At 39.5% G+C, this 17,537-nt stretch overlaps 1 protein-coding gene across 1 annotated transcript in view; it reads left to right on the top strand.

The window, feature by feature from the left end:
• The window catches only part of LOC120802901 (seizure protein 6 homolog), an 85,355-nt gene extending 70,141 nt beyond the window's left edge, over positions 1-15,214 (top strand). The window contains exons 10-16 of the mRNA XM_040151084.1: positions 7,561-7,757; positions 8,508-8,702; positions 10,033-10,224; positions 12,526-12,720; positions 12,946-12,984; positions 13,083-13,191; positions 13,280-15,214. Coding sequence (XP_040007018.1) covers positions 7,561-7,757; positions 8,508-8,702; positions 10,033-10,224; positions 12,526-12,720; positions 12,946-12,984; positions 13,083-13,191; positions 13,280-13,439 — 1,087 coding nt within the window. The 3' untranslated portion in view covers positions 13,440-15,214. The remainder of the gene's footprint in view (positions 1-7,560; positions 7,758-8,507; positions 8,703-10,032; positions 10,225-12,525; positions 12,721-12,945; positions 12,985-13,082; positions 13,192-13,279) is intronic.
• Positions 15,215-17,537: the final 2,323 nt, after the last annotated feature.

Here is a 17,537-nt window from a genome sequence, read left to right on the forward strand (position 1 = left end):
TAGCTTTCAGCTCGCTCTCTGACCAGATTAGCCAGTAAGCCTCCCTGCTCCCACTTCCCTGGTGTGTGTCTCAGAGTTGGCTTTGAAATGAATATGCTCTGGCAGTGAACTACTCTGAGCCACTTATCCAGCCTTCCCAACTGTAATTCAATGCACACTCAATGCACATGCACACAGATGTCAAACCTACGGTGACCCCAATGGTCAACACGCAACGTTTCACAAAACACAAAGACATTTCAGATTACGGAAAGGGTGGGACACCACTTCTGAACTCCACCCTGCTGTGACTGGTGGTTTCGCTGTCAGTCAATTGATGAGGCTCTGGGCAAAGTTAAAGTTAACTCGAAAAAAAAAGGAAAGTTTAAAGTTAACTAGAATGGTCAGGTATATGGAAGTCCCTTAGAGGGCTAATTGGCCAATCGTTTAGGCGTTTGGCTTTATTGAAAACGCTATGCCCTGACAAGTCAATCTCCTGCTCGCCCCTCTTCTCTGCAGTGTGTCAAATTACATCATATGACTGCCCTTTGTTAAAATATTCTTTTATGCTTTCAGTCTCCTCTTATATCCTTTCAAACTCAGTTTAGAATTTGTGCAAGGACACTGCTGAGAGAAGTACACAACAAAAACAGGAAATGACATTGACTCTTGCCAGGGACTTGGGTTCTGTCCAATCACAAACAAGAAGTATTGTCCCGCTTTTTCCGTGTTGTTGTGTTTCGTGGAATTCCATTTTGTTTTTTAAAATGTTGTTTTTTGTGAAATGTCATTGTATTTTGTGAAATATTGCATTCTGTGAAATGTCGCATTTTGTGAACTGTCGTTGCATTCTGTGAAATGTCTTCTTTTGCCCCTTAGGGTCACTCTACCAAACAGATGCATGCACACACAAATATAGGCACACTTTATTTCACCATCATTCTTACTGTACATGAAAGTCCCCTCCACCCAACACATGCGTGCAGCACATCCCTGCTTTCTCATCCAAATGATTGCTCTACAGTGTCAACAAAAAGATGTCATTGGTTTCGTCAAAAACAAAACTATTTAAATCTGCATGAGAATCTGCATCTTTGTTTGCTCAACTTATATGGATTTATCTGTTTGTCTTGTGTGAGTGATTCCCACAATATTTCAGAGAGCACAAAAACTACAGCACAAGTGATATGTGTTATTGCCTGAAGCACTTGCACACAAGAGGGCACAGAGAGGTTAAAATTAAACCAGCAGGAATACTGCCTTAGGTTGTAGAAAAATAGACAAATGACAAATCTAAACAGTGGCTATTGTTAGCTATTGGTCATGGTGGTCATGTATGCATGCAGGCATTTGCTCCCTCGAGTTTGGTTTTCCATATTCATAATTCATTCATTCTTGCTGTAAGGATGAATATATATTTCTGAAGTTTGATGAGATTACAAGGATTAATTTGACATGAGTTCTGGATGCTGTGCAGACAGATTGCCATCCATAATAGTAGACGCAGAAAATATATTTTTATTTTTGGCATTTTCTAAAACAAAAAACAAAAAAAATCTTTTTTTTTCTTTCTTTTTAAATTTTGAGCCTCTACCACCTAGTAAACAAGTCCACTTACACTTCAAAAATCTGCAAATTTTTACATTTCAATATATGGAAACATGAATCATAAAAAGAATGTTACATGAAAAAACTAAAAAGCTCATGGGCATATAATGACAAAATGTTATGATAAGCAGTGCAGTCTTTTGTAAAATTTTTATCCGGGAAATATATATACTTTTTTTGTGGTGTTCTACAAAACCATTGCTGACTTGTATTAAAACAAGAAAAATGAGCATTTCATTTCTACTTCTATCTGGGCAAACCTTTTGGGTAGAAACTGCCCAAGTGGTGAAAGTATGGATGTTTCTGTACTGGCCCAGTTTTGTATGCCGCTACATGGCCACAATGCACATAATGCCTCAAACTGTTTATATCCTAGGCTTTCAGGCACTGAGATATGAGCCATCACTCAAATATAATCCACAGATCAAAAGGAAATAATAGCATCAGAGGATACCAATAATACACAATGTCTGAATACCACACAGGGGTTTGTGCGGTCCTGCTTGCCTCTCTCTTTTTTAGCCGGAGCTTATGAGTCAGTGATTAATGACTGATGGTGAAAGTCAACCAGTGCACCTAGGGTAAAAAAAAAAGAAAAAAAAAAAAGAAAAAAATGGTCAGAAGGGATTTTTTCATGCAGCAGTAAACAAGTTTGATTTGAGGTAAACTGATTTTCATTCAGAGATTTCTTTTTAAACTACACCTTAAGTTTGTTTCAATCGGAGCCACATGAGGCCACTCGCTGTAAATTAATGGTGCTGTGGCCAGTTCTAGTTTATCTCAAGGTTGGTCACGCATGGCCTTCATGGCAGTAGAAACCCACAGCCTGCCGCACACCCTAAAATTACCCTCATGTCTGGTCCGCTCAGCTTGAGAATAGCACTGCTAAAGACTCGGTCAGCATGTAATTTCTGTGAAAGGGTGTTGTGTGTATTTGTGTATTTGTGTGTATGCATGATGCGTGTTTAAGTGGAAGAAGGCTCTTGGGGATGAGAGCTGTCTCATTATAAGGGTGGGCACACACTTTTCCACATTAATGAGAATGTTTTTCTATATTATCATTCATCACTGTGTCTGTGCTGGCAATTACAGAGGAACGGTGTGCATAATGAGGACTGATTAATTAATTTAGGCCAAACAGGAGGGATGGCTCTTTGCTAATTAGCATGGAGCATGGCTCGAGCAAGAGTCGCAGACAAGAGTTACAGCTGATATCCCCACCTGTGGAACACAGCAAGGTAAATGGTTCACATGTGGATTCAAGCATTCAGAGTATCCACAAATGTTTCACAATGCCAGACAGTGAGGAGGTCTGTTTCATAGATGCTAGGTGTTATTCTACTGGGGGGATCTGAGACATTTTAGATAGGACATATTGGGTTTATAGAGTCCTCTTGTGGAGGCTCTGAGCATTACAGCAGCAAGTCTACTTGTGCTAAACTAAATGGTTATTTTAACTTGAACAGAACTTTTTTTTCACCGAGCACAATAATTAAGAAGCTAAAGATGTGTATGAGAAGACAAAGGAGGGTGAAATCTTGACACTGAAAGCAATTTCCGTTCTGTTAGAGTTATGGGAGATTTGTTGGGTTCTTTGAGCTTGAATTGACAGGTCAGTGAAGGTGACAAAATCTCTAGAGGCTTGTACCAAACATTGAGCTGGTGCCATAGGTAGCCAGAGAAGTTTTTAGAAAGTCTTAAAAAGTACTTTTTTCAAACAGAAACCTGGAATTTGGCAAAACACCCAACTATGTAGGTGAAGGACATATTTACTCTAACATTAGCAGACAGGGCATGAATATTTCTTTAGAATATTAACCTTCAGTGTGCAACACAGGACAGAGAGTGACTGCTTTCCTTACTGGAGGGGAAGCCATTTAGAAAGGAGCCAGGTGGGATGACATTTGGGTGAAGTGATTGCCAGGTTGCTACTTAGAAGGCAGCTGAGCAGCTTGTAGTGACTCACCACAGACTGCTGTGTGAGTCTGGACTAAAGGCACTGTTCCTTTGGCAGTCTTCTGTGTTGTCAACAGGGTTTTGAATACACTTCAGACAGTGGAGCAAATGGATTGGGTCAGTGGCAAAATTTAAAACCAAAGTTGACTGCAGCATTCTTGATGCGTTAGAGTGACTGGGGGGACCATTTAGGAACCTAGACAAGAGGAGACGTTACTATGTGCCAAGGGGGAAAGAATGTGATTCGCTGTTGTGGTTGACTATAAATCGAGTGTTTGCTGCAGTGTTGCCCTTGCAACTTGTCTAAAATCTGACCAAAGTTCTTGAATGGTGATTTTGGTGTTCTTTTAAAAAAAAAAAGCTATCGTAGATTTAAGTTTTTTCCAAGGAAAGAGCATCTGTCTTGTAATGTTAAGGTGGATATCGGAGGGAAAGGCAGAGTTTAGTGCTGATGTTGCAGGAGTTTGAGAGAATACCCCTCCGTGGTGAAAATGAGACACTGAGAAGCACAGGTTAAGTCTTGTGCTGCTTTGACTTCTGAAAAGATAAGAACTGAAAGCAAATTTCATTCGTAAGTGCAAAAACATGTTTTAGGTATACAGTTATCAGGAGAGGATGAGGATCAACAGCAATGCTATTGAGCTCACCATCCCAGATTAGTGAAATGATCTGAAGAATATGACTTGTGGTGTTGATACGATATAGCAATGTGAAGTAGAGTGGAATGGGTTACAGTAAAAGTAGTGAAATCAAGCACTAGACCCATGCGAAAAGGGAAAAAAGATATTTTCTGCGGAAGAGATGAAAGGAAATGAGCAGGTACAAAACCTGTAGTGTATGGAGCAAAGGGAGAACGATGAAATGCAGACACAGGATGTAATCACACGGTAAGATTGCCAACGGACAGTATAACATGCCCCTCCTTCTAGGGTGGTCTGAATGCAGAGAGACTGGCAGGAGATAAGGTGAAATACGGTGCAGTGATAAGGTGGATAGCCTTGTTGACAATAGAAAAAGACTATGGTGTTGCTCTGTGGACTTCACTGATGGGCACCCCTGTTTTATTGTGACAAGACTGAATTAGATGGGACTCTGTCCAATTCTGTAGAGGGTTGTGAATCTGCAGTCCAGCTACTACTACTCCCACTAATAAAAATTCCCATTGTCTGTCATTCCATGCAGTCACTATGTGTGGGCAGGGTCCATCTTATTCATGGAGCATGCATCAAAGAAGTTGTTACAAAAATGTATACCAAAGAACGTAGGGGCCTTTGGTGTGAGAACTTTGTGCATTCTGTTGATTTTCACCCTTTTTGATACACAAATGTTTTGCTAAGAGGCACTGGGTCTAAATATGCATGGTGTGTTCTTGTGGCTGTGTGGAAATGGAAACTGGCATCGTCTGTCAGGAAAACCTGGAAATGAGTTCTGTCCAAAATTCTACCAGCAGCACATTGCACAAGCAGACAGAACCATGTAATTCAGATGTTTTTGTCTTAAACAACCTCAGGAACTTGCTGGCCTCAACTAGTTGTCCTTGAATATACACCTTGTGGGTGTATTTATATAAATTTTATGTTAATGCTGATAGTCAACATAAACCAGTAGGCTTTGTTCCTAGTCTGTGCAATTAAAGCTGAAGTGGGTGCATCTCTTTGATTTTAACTGCAGCTTGTTTCTACTCGGAAGTAATATGGAAATTCTGTGGGGGAGGTTGTGAATAAGAGATTTGAGAAGAGGTAAACAGACTTGGGTCATTTGTTCCCTTTCATCATCATAAAACTCTGTCAGTCACAGATAAAGCGGCTCCATCACAGACTCCTACGACTGTGTTTGTTTCAACTAAGCTACACGCCGCATCTTCAGCACTCTAGCCTCATGGGCTCTGATGGTCAAACTGAGAATACCAGAAAAAAAACTTCACCGCAAGCTTTTCATCTTTAAGTCTGTGCATAAATGTTTCAGCACTCTTGAAGTAAAAAAAATAAAAAATAAAATCTCACTGATTTATGTAGTGTGTCAGACAGGTGTGTCCAATCAGTGAGTTCACAGGGCAAAATAGAAAAATCACAAAGTAAAATGTCCAGAGAGTAGAATCTGACATGAGAAGACAATGTCCTTGTTTCTTTGTGGGACCACCTTTCTACTCAGAGGGCCATAGTGACAAACAATCTTGACTTTTTTTCCCCCTCATCTTTAAAACATTATGCAAATTAGATTTATTTTTGCTACTTGGAACTATTTTAATGGGGATGCAAGATTGGACTATGTTGTAGACTTAGCATTTTTATTTATATATATGCACCCAACTGTTGTTACTTTATTTATTTTTTTGTTGAGAAATGTGCATTCATATTTATATATCTTTACACCAGTGTAAAGGGTATTTATTGCAAACCTTTGTTCTTTGTTTATTTAACTTGCATATTTGTACTTAGTGGTTTTACTCTATGATTTTCTATTTTGAATTTGTTGGACCCTAGAGTGAGAAAATAAGGATGTTTGAAGACTTTCTTGACAAAGTTTGACATCTCTATGAAATCTGTTTCTAAATTTATGTTGATTGCCCTGTGACCTCATTGACTTGAATCTCCTGTCTGCCACTCTATATAATATATGAAGGTCTCTCAGGTGCTGTGTGATTTTTTTTTTTTTTTTAAATTCCTGAATAAGACAATGTGTTAAGATTTTGATTAACAGAACTGGAAATACAAAAAACACATCAGCCTTATTAGTGTGCAGATGTCTCTTCCCTCCCTCTGATGTCTACATGTGCTAGGAGTGCATTTCCATGCAGTTCTTTAATGTGAGAATAGTAAATTGTCTCCGTTCCCACATTCATTTTTGGTTAATATTTTGACTTCTTGAATATGACTTAACTAATTTTGCAAATCTACAAACATTTGTCTTAAAAAATGTCACAACTCAGTACTCGATAATGTGACCACGTGGATATTTTTGCAGATTTAAAGTAAATCAGCGACAAAGACAGATGAATGCAGGGGAAAAGACAGTGACAGAGGATTTGAGAACGAGCTGTGATCACAACTGAACAGAACAGAAATGTGGTTTTTTTTTGTTTGTTTGTTTTTCAGGTATCACATCTTGCAGTTTAGGGAAGGGCAGGGACTTTTAATTGTTACCATTCTGAGTTAACTCTGGTTTCTCAAATAGTTTTTATGCATTTAATTGGTTGCTTCATCAGGCATATGATAATAGTGGTGGAGAGCCTATGCAGGGGACAGGTGAATGATACCCACTGAGCATTGCAACTTGACGTGTGTGAAGAATGGCACTGTGCTAATTATTATTAATTCTATTCAGCACAGCTTGTGAATATTAACAATTTGGACAGCCGCCTTAAGGCACGTAAAGAGTACCCAGTTTCCCCTGCTTATTATATCAGCAGGGAAATACAACTTCTGCGGCTTTTTATTTTTTTCACCATTGCATGTGTGCCAATAACTGTCAAGCTTTACTGATGCTCTATAAAGAGGCCAAGTACATATGAATTATCAAATGGAAAAGATTAATGCATTCTTAAACTAATAATATTCAGCAAAAATTCTGTCAGACTGTCTTGGCTGCCTTACATTAAATTTTATGTAAATATTGCAGTTTACTATGAGCTTTTTTGTATAGGTCTAGTGACCTAAAGGATATTATTATATTATGGTCATGTATTCCTGCATATGCACTTTGGTACATATTCATGAGAGCAGTGCAGGGGGCAGAATCACACATTATAAATTATTTAGTGTTTACTTCACATCAGATCCATCCAATATAAACAGAATTAATATTTTCCAAGTACTGCTGACACTGCCTTATGTCATTAGCTTTTGCTTTCCTCAGCCAGAGTGTATCAGTTACTTAACTGTTATGGCTCTGAGCAAAACACACAGCAAACATACCACATAACCACAGGCATGGGACGTCCGGTATAGCTGTACTCTATATGAAAACCTTCCTATCATTGGGGAAGAAATGTCACCACTTTTTTTATGTTCATCCTAGACTCCACGTGGGTAAGAATGACCTGCTGACCTTCTATGATGGTGATGACCTCACAGCCAACATCCTGGGTCAGTACAGCGGCACGCGGCCACACTTCAAGCTCTATACGTCCATGGCTGATGTCACTATTCAGTTTCAGTCAGATCCTGCCACCAACATCTATGGCTACAACAACGGCTTTGTGGTGCACTTCTTTGGTAAGAATGTGATTCTTTTTTTCTTTTTTGGTTTAACTATGATTACATTAAAATGACTTCAATTTCAAGTTTTCTTAGAATTATATGTATGATACTCTTTATGAGTCAATTTCCCTTTGCAACACAGATACTGTGGCCAAAATATAAGCAAGGAAAATATAATGTTGCACATACCTAGAACTCAGCAGGTTAACCACTATCCAAAAAGAAATAAACAAATAACAATGTCTATTTTTTCCTTTCTTTGCCTCTTTCCCTTGCTGTGCCTCTGTCTATCTGTTTTCTGTCTTATCCCAGGTGCACAGGATTAGATAACATTAAACACGGACACACAATAATAGGGTACACTTCAACATCAGCTGGTTTTGCCCAGTGCTTTGTGTTCTTGGCTGTGTATACTGCATTTAGGGAGGCACAGATTGATTGGTGCCAAACCACATGCTGTGTTCCTCCCAGCAAACATCACAAGCTTGTATTTACATTTTCCTCCCAAACCACTGAGGAAGTTGTTGCATATTAATGCTAGGACTTCTTTGAGGAACCTAATCATGTGTCCCTTTACAATCTAGATCCTTTATAAAGAATGAAAATTTAATATTTATTATACAAGAAATTTAACCTTACATTATTTCTGTACTCTCAGTACCATTTTTTTCTCATTGTGTTCACCACTTTGAAATTCTTAATTTTACCAATTCTATCTCTCCTCTCTCCTACCAACACAAACCGCTCCGTGTTAAACACCAACAGAGGTGCCAAGGAACGACACCTGCTCTGAGCTGCCGGAGATAACCAATGGCTGGAAAAGCACATCCCACCCTGATCTAATCCACGGTACTGTCATCACTTACCAGTGCTACCCTGGATATGAGCTGGTAGGCTCTGAGATCCTCATGTGCCAGTGGGATCTTACTTGGAGCGGTGACGTGCCGAGATGTGAGGAAGGTGAGAGGACGCACATAAAGCAACACAGGGAGAGTGAATGAGAGTAAGACCTCGCCAGTCATACTCTATATTCGCTGAATCCTTTGTCTTAGTTATCGTATCGAGCAGACTAGATTATTTAATAATGTTCTCATTCTGTTAATGATTTAAATCTGCATATGATGTGCAGACTTCTGGAGATGGTTGGTCACTAGTTTTTCAGAATAGCTGTTTAGCCGGGTTAGTTATCATCACAGTAGTCCACAGTGCAAAGTCTTAGCAAAATCATCTAGTGGAGGATAAGATGATTTCATCCACTAGATGATGGAAACATCTAGTGGATGATGGAATTATCTAGTGGTGAAATCACTAGATAATAGAAAAGGAAAAGGAAAAAGGAAGTAGTCTGATAAGAAATGATTTTTTTTTAATGAAAACATATTAAGTTCAACTCTGTGTGTAATGCGGATTCAGCATTTTCTTCTACCAGGTCTGGATTATTATCTGGATCTGCACCAAATTGTACAAACTCATAGATCTCAACACCATAAAGATGACTGTATTTTTGTGTAATCCTGCTGACAAATAAACAATAAAACAGACACAGGTGAAAACTTAACCTCCTTGGCTGAGGTAATGAAAGAAATGAAATGCCTAATCAGTTACTTGCATAGAAAACAAACTGTATACGGTACACACCGATGAGCCACAAAATTAAAACCAGTTACTGGTTTTAATGTTGTGGCCAATTGGAAGCCATTTACAAGCCCCTATAAACTCTAGTGTCTGTCAAATTGTGACTTTCTTTTTGCTAAAGCAGATCTCTTTTAAACTGTCCAATACTACTAACTGGCCCTTGGCCTATGACCCTGCTTAGTTGCAGTGGTTGCAACTGAGCAGATGTACAACATTTGTGAACCTTTGGTGACATTGTACACATCAAAGTCTGTTTACAGGTCTTGGGGAGGACTACTGCATCTGTGAAAAGTTGAATAACTTTGTAGCTCCAGGGGGAGCTGAGTAAAATCTGATCATTTGTCTCAAGTGATGTAGTGAGGCAGTGTTGGTTGGGGCTGAAGACTACAAGTTTGAAAATTAAAAAAAAAAGAAATGGTGTGTGGAGTTAGAAAGATGTGAGCTTACCAGACCTCTGTAGCCTGCTTCTTATCCCTGTTTGAAGTTATTGGCTGGGGGCTACATTAGCTGCATTTTCCATATAATAATATTACCCATACTATTATGTCAATAATTACTTTCCTTTGTTAATTAGATTTTTTATTACTCTACTACTACCATCACCAATGGCAATGATAACAAATAATCATCTTCATTTGTTTTTGTGATTCACCAGTTATGACGTGTCAGGACCCTGGAAATGTGGAGCATAGTCGTAAGGTGATCACAGGCAGCCGCTTCACGGTTGGATCGACAGTGCAGTTTATCTGCAATAAAGGCTACATCCTGTCTGGCAGCAGCCTCCTCACCTGCTACAACCGAGATTCAGCCACGCCCAAGTGGAGCGAGAGGCTGCCCAAGTGTGTCCGTAAGTCCCACAAGTCACACTCACGCGCACATACTCTTGCACACAGGCACGCTGTGTGAGTGCTGAATATATATTGAATGTGTTATTGTTGTGCTAAACTTGTTTCTTTGGTGCCAAACTATGACTTATGCACAGGGGTGGAACTAGAAAACTGCACTCAAGTCAAAGTACTGTTACTTAACAGAAATTTTACTCAAGTAGTAGTAAAATTACTTGTGCAAAAATGTACATTAGTTAAAAGTACAAAGTAAGTCAGTTATAATTTACCACGAGCAAAGGTTAGGGAAGTGGAGGGAGGGATAAAAAATGTTATTTGGTGATAATAATGATTTATGATAAAACTATTAAATGAAATAACATCTTTATGCTGCCAGGCGTATATGCATTGCTATTTCAATGCATATTCACAGTTCCTAGGTGAGAACCAGTCCAGGAAGCAACCAATAAATTCCAGTAAGGCAATTTGCAGCCTGTGCACACAAGTGATAATTACCAATATACACTCAGTTGGCAGTTTATTAGGTACGTCTGGCTAAAACTAATGCAGTCTAACAAAACAGTCCTGCAATACATCCTCCTGTCATGAAGGTTATAATGTTCAGTTTTTAACAAAACTGTTTTACAGAGGTGTTGATTCGACTGTGTGATAATTCTGGAGGATGTGGATCGTTTGTGGTGCTGTTGAACTGTAATGCATTATACATATAGAGATGTTACATACACAGAGATGTTTCTGTTATTGAGCCTGCCTTCACTGATATAAATGGGCTGGACAAAATAATAGGACAACCTCAATACCACGGCGGGTGCCCGTGGACTTTCATTTAGCACTATTAAGCTAAATCAAAACAGCTTTCAGCATCGCTGCGGGCGAGCTGACAAGCGAAGCGTCGCGTTGCTAGGCAGCGCAGTCGCCGTCGAGGCTCTCTCCTCTCCACGCTGAGTTTAATCATGCGCTGCACGCGCCTGTCCGACCGCTACTCTGCGGGTCTCGTCCTCCACGGCCCGCTCTAAACCCTGCTTCTGGGCCAGTTCAACCTCAGTCTCAATGCAAAAAATATAAGCAGTCCACTCAGCCTCTCTGGACTCACTTCGTTGTTTTTTTTTTTAACACTGAGCTGAATGAGCTCTACAGTGTCACCAGGGACGACCAGAAATAGCGGAAAGGTGGTGGCAAGACTTCACTGGCGGTAGGAGTGAAGCAGGAAGTCACAGCTGAGGGATCCACCGTCAGTAATTTAGCCTTTAGCCTTTAGCCTTTAGCCTTTAGCCAGACCCAGCATGCACCTGTTGGTCGCGCAACATGGCAGGGGTGTTTGATTTGGGACATTTGTGGTGGTTGCCGGGTGGTTCCTTAAATCGGTGATTAATTGAGGCAGACGCGGACTTTAGCTATGCTAATGCTAATGCCAACCTGAACCACGACACCATCCTTCGTTTTCTGGCACAGTCAGACCCGGCGCAGGTGCGGACGCAGCCCTCGCACCCCCTGACCCTGGGTCGGTGGATGTAAACCACCACTCAGCCCCTCGACCGGGTGTGTAGACCGTGAGCTGAGGGCGGCTCCTCTCTGAACACGGAGCGCTGCCCTCCAGCGGCCACAGACCGCGATGCTGCAGACTCACCAGCAGCTTCCTTAAAAAAACTCCCAAAAGTGCAAGTACACAAATAAAAAAAGACTTTGTTGCAGTACGAGAGTAAATATAATTCGTTACTTTCACCCCTGCCAATGCAGATATACTGAATTATTTATGGTTCACTATTTAAAGCGAAAGCACAGAGTCATGCCCTCGAATTGAATGAATGGGTAGCTTGTTAGTTACACCTCTGATTATCTCAAAAAATATGACTAGTGTTTTGTTCATTTCAGAACATGCAGAAACAAGCCCATGAAGCATGTCTGTATTTTTGTTATTTTAAATTTGATTTCCACTTCAGTTTTCCACTGACTTTATGAAAGGTTTAGTCAGATCCAAGTTTTTGACACAATATCTCCTGGATCATTGTTTTTGTGATAGATCAGTTATGACATAGCTATAATTTAATGCATTTTTTGGTGAGGACGTTCAACTGGTTTTGTTATAATTTCAGCCACATCATGCCCCTGTGTTTTCAACATTCAAGCCTGAAGTTAATTTAGCCCTACTCTTTACTTGCATGCTTTGCAAAACAAAATCTTGCCTTTCATGCCTCAGTTAATGTGTTGCCTTTATATGTTTTCACATGAGTGTCAGTGTTTCTACTCTTGAAAAAGATGCATAAGAATGTTTTTGTGACGCAAGGCACTGTCCTTCTTCTTAGCTGAAAAGTACGAGCCATGCAGGAACCCCGGCGCTGCCTCCACCAGCGTGCAGAGCTCTGAGAAGGCCTTCTACCAGGCAGGAGAGACACTGACCTTCTCCTGCCACTCAGGCTACGAGCTGCAGGGTGAGGCCACCATCTACTGTGTCCCTGGACACCCGTCACAGTGGAATAGCACTCCCCCAGCCTGCAGAGGTGAACCACATCCACACACTGTAGCAAACGTTTCCGCTTTTACAATTGTCACACCATTTGGAAATACGGTATGACATAGACTATACGATGTGCGATGTTGATTTTGTTGTTCTTTGTGAATGCGAAGACTTTGCACTTTATATCTAAGTGTAATCTAAGCACTGTGCTTTGTGTTTATACAACTCTGGTCCAAATACTGACTAAACTGCAACTGTGTCTTTGTAGCATCGTCAACCCAGCATGTGAACGAACGCAGGTTAGATGGTGAGCCATGTTTTGAAACACTTCATATCAATCTAATTATTTTTTTTGAATGCATATTTCACAGAATTAACACCTGGTTTTGTGTTTTTTCCCTCTAGCTGTTAATAGCAATTATGACATGGAGGGAACCAATATTGCCCTTGCAGTTTTTATTCCAACTGCAATCATCTTGGTGGTTGTCCTCGGGATATATGTCTACTTTGCAAAGTAAGTAATAACTTTAAACTTCATTTATTTCATTTGCAACCAAAGGAGCCTTAACAGGATGTTCCCTGTTTCTCTACTCTTTACTCAGACTGCAGGGGAAGGCTATCAGAATGCCAACATCCTCGCCACCATATGACAATATGACAGAAGAGTCAGATTTCGACAACCCTATATATGAGAGTGGAGTAAGTACAGATGTCATGAGCATGCAAGACGTGGATTCACAGAACACCAGTGTGCTGTCCTGATCCTTTCCCATATGGCTGTCACCCTGTCCTCATCTCATCTTTTGCCAGCAGAGGGCACCTTCCACCTCATGCTTCCTCACTATGTCAGTCATCAGTAAGGGCTAATGGTATTAGCCGATGATGTTGCTCATAAAAATATAAAGAGAGAACACGTTCCCCTCAAACCACTCTGAGTTCAGAGCTTATTTGCTTCCTGGATTTCCACACTTCATCCACTTGGAGGAGTGACACTAGCACGTTGGCCTTACAGTGTGTTGTTCACATTGTGGTATGTTATCTCTTACCCATGTCATATGCATGTATCATGTTGCATGCTGCATTCACACCAGGTGGGTAAATGCACATTTTTTGGTCTAAACTGCTCTGGACAAATGGAACTGTGGTTTTATTTAAAAAGAACAGTATCAATCTTTCATAGATGTTATTCATTTGAAATGAATAGATTCCACACATCTAGCAAAGGTGTGATGGCAGGCTTCACTTTGTCAAAGACAATGGGCCAATCACAGAAATCGCTATTTTACTTTGAAAAGATATTCAGTCATTTTAAGCTTTCACTGTATCTTCCAGTGCTTATGTTTCCAACTGACTGAAAATTCACAACACTGTATAGTATATATACAGTTAACCCAACTACGATATAGCTATAGGCTGCTGTGTGAGTAGTGACTATATGTATATGAGTCTTTTATTGTTCGTTATTCTTTTCATGTGCTGGTCTCAATCGTGACCGGCAGGACCTTTCATCTTTTTTTTCCCCTGCTCCTTCAGCACTGGCAGACTCATTCTAGATACTAAACCGAGTCAGTCTGTCCATTTTGGCTGTACTACAGAACAACTATGAGGTGAGATCTCCTTCTGACGCTGAGAGCACATCTCACTCTCTGTCCACTGACCCTTCAGCCACACATTTTTGACTACCTCTCCCAACCTGCCGCACATTCTGATCTAGTTTCAGTGTAAAACTTCAATTGGCACTTTGTAGGCATATTTATCTGCGACAGATCCAGTCATTCTGCTCTTACCTTCTTGAGACTTTATGTCTAAAACTACATTTCTCTATTTACAATTAGAAATTGCCTATGGAGAAATACAAATCGTTTTTGTTTACACCTACAATAATGGACAAAAGAAAAGAAGCTTGTTTGAAGCCACTACTCTCCCTCGCTGCATCGCTGTCATCCTAAAATTTCAGTAAAGCTGATAATGGTGTTGCTTTATCATACAAGAAAAACTGTATGCGTGTTTGTAACATCAATGTCACATGCATACAGGTCAAATTTTGTTAATAGCTTTTGCAGAACCTTACTTTAGGGTATATAACTGATTATCTAGTTTGATAAAGTAGCTGAAGTTGCCTACAGATGAATAAATGTAGAAAAGATGGGGAATAATTGGGATAAACAATTGTTAAAGACTATTTTGAAACAAAGTTTGAAACAAAGTTAATGTACATACAGCATTTACAAATTACCACACAAAAGGCAAAGGTATTACTGATACAGGAGCAACGGGAGGTTTGTCAATTACTTGATGACACTATTGATAATAAATAGTAATGAGTAATAAATAATAATTTATAACTGTCCACCCTAAAGTAAAGTACCAACATATCCAACAATCTGTCTTCTCATAATGTAATTGTTTCTGTTTTGGTCATGTTCATATTGAATTGTTGCTATTGCAGTGTATATTTTCTCATTTCAGGTTTAATAAGTATTTTATAATAAGTCGAGTAGTAACTGTGGATATACCTGTACTATAAAGTTTTTTTTTTTTTTCATTTAAAGTCACAAAGGTCATTTTGCATGCATCTCAAATCAAGAAGACACAATCAAAATGAAAAGGATGCACTGTATTTCCTGTAATTTTGCACAGTTATTTTTGTTGTAGTGTAAATGAGGAGTTTATAAGTTCTGCATTTAAAATGTTTCTTTACACTTCACAAATTGTACCATCCTCTTTTTAACTGATTTGTTTGTCTGGTCTTTACAGGACAAATGAAAAAAGATTTAAGAGGTGTCCATTTAGAGACCTTAAAGCAAGAATTGCTCAAGCTTTGCCTTTTGGGACCCTCTCTGCACTGCTCATCTTTTCCTCCACCTTTTTTTTTTTTGTTCCCAAATGGTTTTCTTTTCACTTTTCCCTTTATGAGGGTTACTGTAAATATGTCCTTCTTTCCGCGGTCAATTCTGTGAATCTGTGGGTCACCATGGTGATATTTTTATAAAGTAAATTGCTGATGACCGTTGGTGATTGTATGTTTTTGAGTCCTTTTTGATGCCCTATGCCAGTAGCAATTAGAGATGGAGGGAAATTGTGCTTATATTGTTGAGATCTGTTGGATAAAAATTCCCCATTACCCTACATTCTTTGGAAAATTTGCCATTATTACTTTCTTTTTTGTGTGTATGGGTCTGCTATTTGTAAATAAACTGCCTGTCCAATATGAGTGCCTCACTACTGACTATAACCTGAGAAATCACATGTGAAAATGTTTGTAAATCTTTGATTCAGCTATTATTTTGTATTTGTAGGCCTGACATTCCTCGCACTCAAGCTGTGCTCAGTCTTTTCCATCATACAGTTACCAAACTGTATGATGCCGTGCATAACTTTGTTCTTATGTCAAACTGTCAAGTCTGCCTCAAAGAATACGTAGCAACTAGTTCATTTGTGTATGTTCCAAAATGTGGTTGCACCTCAACATTAGCAGACCCTGAGATAAAACCCAGTGAAATCCAGTGAGAACAAAAAATAACTACATGATTTAACAAACTTACTGATGTAGACTGTTGAGTCAAACATCAGATGGATTCCTGTGTTGCAAATCAGCAAATAAAATCCTGCCGTTTGCAAAGTAAATCCTTACAGAACAGATGGGTTTTTACTGTTGTGGTGCATCTGCTTGTGTTAAATTTGTAGATAGACCTCATATCCTTTGTGCATATCCTTCACGCTCTAACAATTTTTTCTTGCAGCATCACAGCTGGTGCAACCACGCCCAGGAAACCAAATCACCTTCAAATATCTATAATGCTCTGATTAATAATAAAATAAATAGTTGAAAATAAAGTATTGTTGTGTGTGATTAATAATCAGCGTAATACTCACATCCAGTTCAGATCTAGTGGATTTTCCATACTTTAAATAGGCCCCTTTCAGCGAAGACATTTTGACATGCAAACATCTGACACAGTGGCAAAATCACAGGTGTAAAATTAGCTGCCTCGGTTTCAGGTTTCTATTATTGTGCATGCGGGCTCACTGTCAGTCTGTCACGGCTGGGACACTTTAATAGAGCATGCTAGCTTCTATAACAATCGAAATGTTTGCTGTGAAAAAGGCATATTAGAAGTCCTTTATAATCTCACACCGTAGGTTTCTACCCCAGGTTTAAAATACTCAGGAGAATACTTTTTGACTTGATCAAGCATAGAAGTAGTGTCAGTAACATTGTGACCATATGGATTTCATCAGAATCTGATAAACTGTTAAAATCCCTCACCACTTTGTAGCAAACACATTAATATTCAGAACGGGGCACCAAATGTAAATCTGTCATCCAGCTGTTTACCTCTAGATGGCAGCATGACAACAAGTTACGATTCAATATAAGGGCTCCATGAGGTAAATTCATATTCTTAAGCTTTCGGGACATACTGTATGTGCATAGTTCTATGTAAGCAGTGCACATACTTCTCACTCAGTTCATATAATATAATGTATCCAACTAATCCCTGCTCCTTTTTCTTAATTTCTACAGCTCTCAATCTTCCACACACAACACAGAAAAATAGCACATTTGAAAGTTTCATTACCCACCGAGAGGAGGGAGGAAAAGAAAATGGCAGATCAGGTGGGACTTGATTTAGACTATACTGAGGGCATGTTAGACTGTACTGTAGACAGATTCCCTGACACTGGTGGGGAACTTGTTGTAAATGAACAGGGCGCTATAGGAAAGGAGTCGGCCTCAAACTATATAGGATATACAGCACACCATGTTGAGCTTATAGTTTATTTAGAGTCCCACTAGCAGGTAGTAGGAACCTGCCTTAAACATGCTAAGAAAAAATAGTTCTGCAAAGTTTAACT

The sequence above is a fragment of the Xiphias gladius genome, chromosome 17, assembly GCF_016859285.1.
Source record: "Xiphias gladius isolate SHS-SW01 ecotype Sanya breed wild chromosome 17, ASM1685928v1, whole genome shotgun sequence".
Lineage (NCBI taxonomy): Eukaryota > Metazoa > Chordata > Actinopteri > Istiophoriformes > Xiphiidae > Xiphias > Xiphias gladius.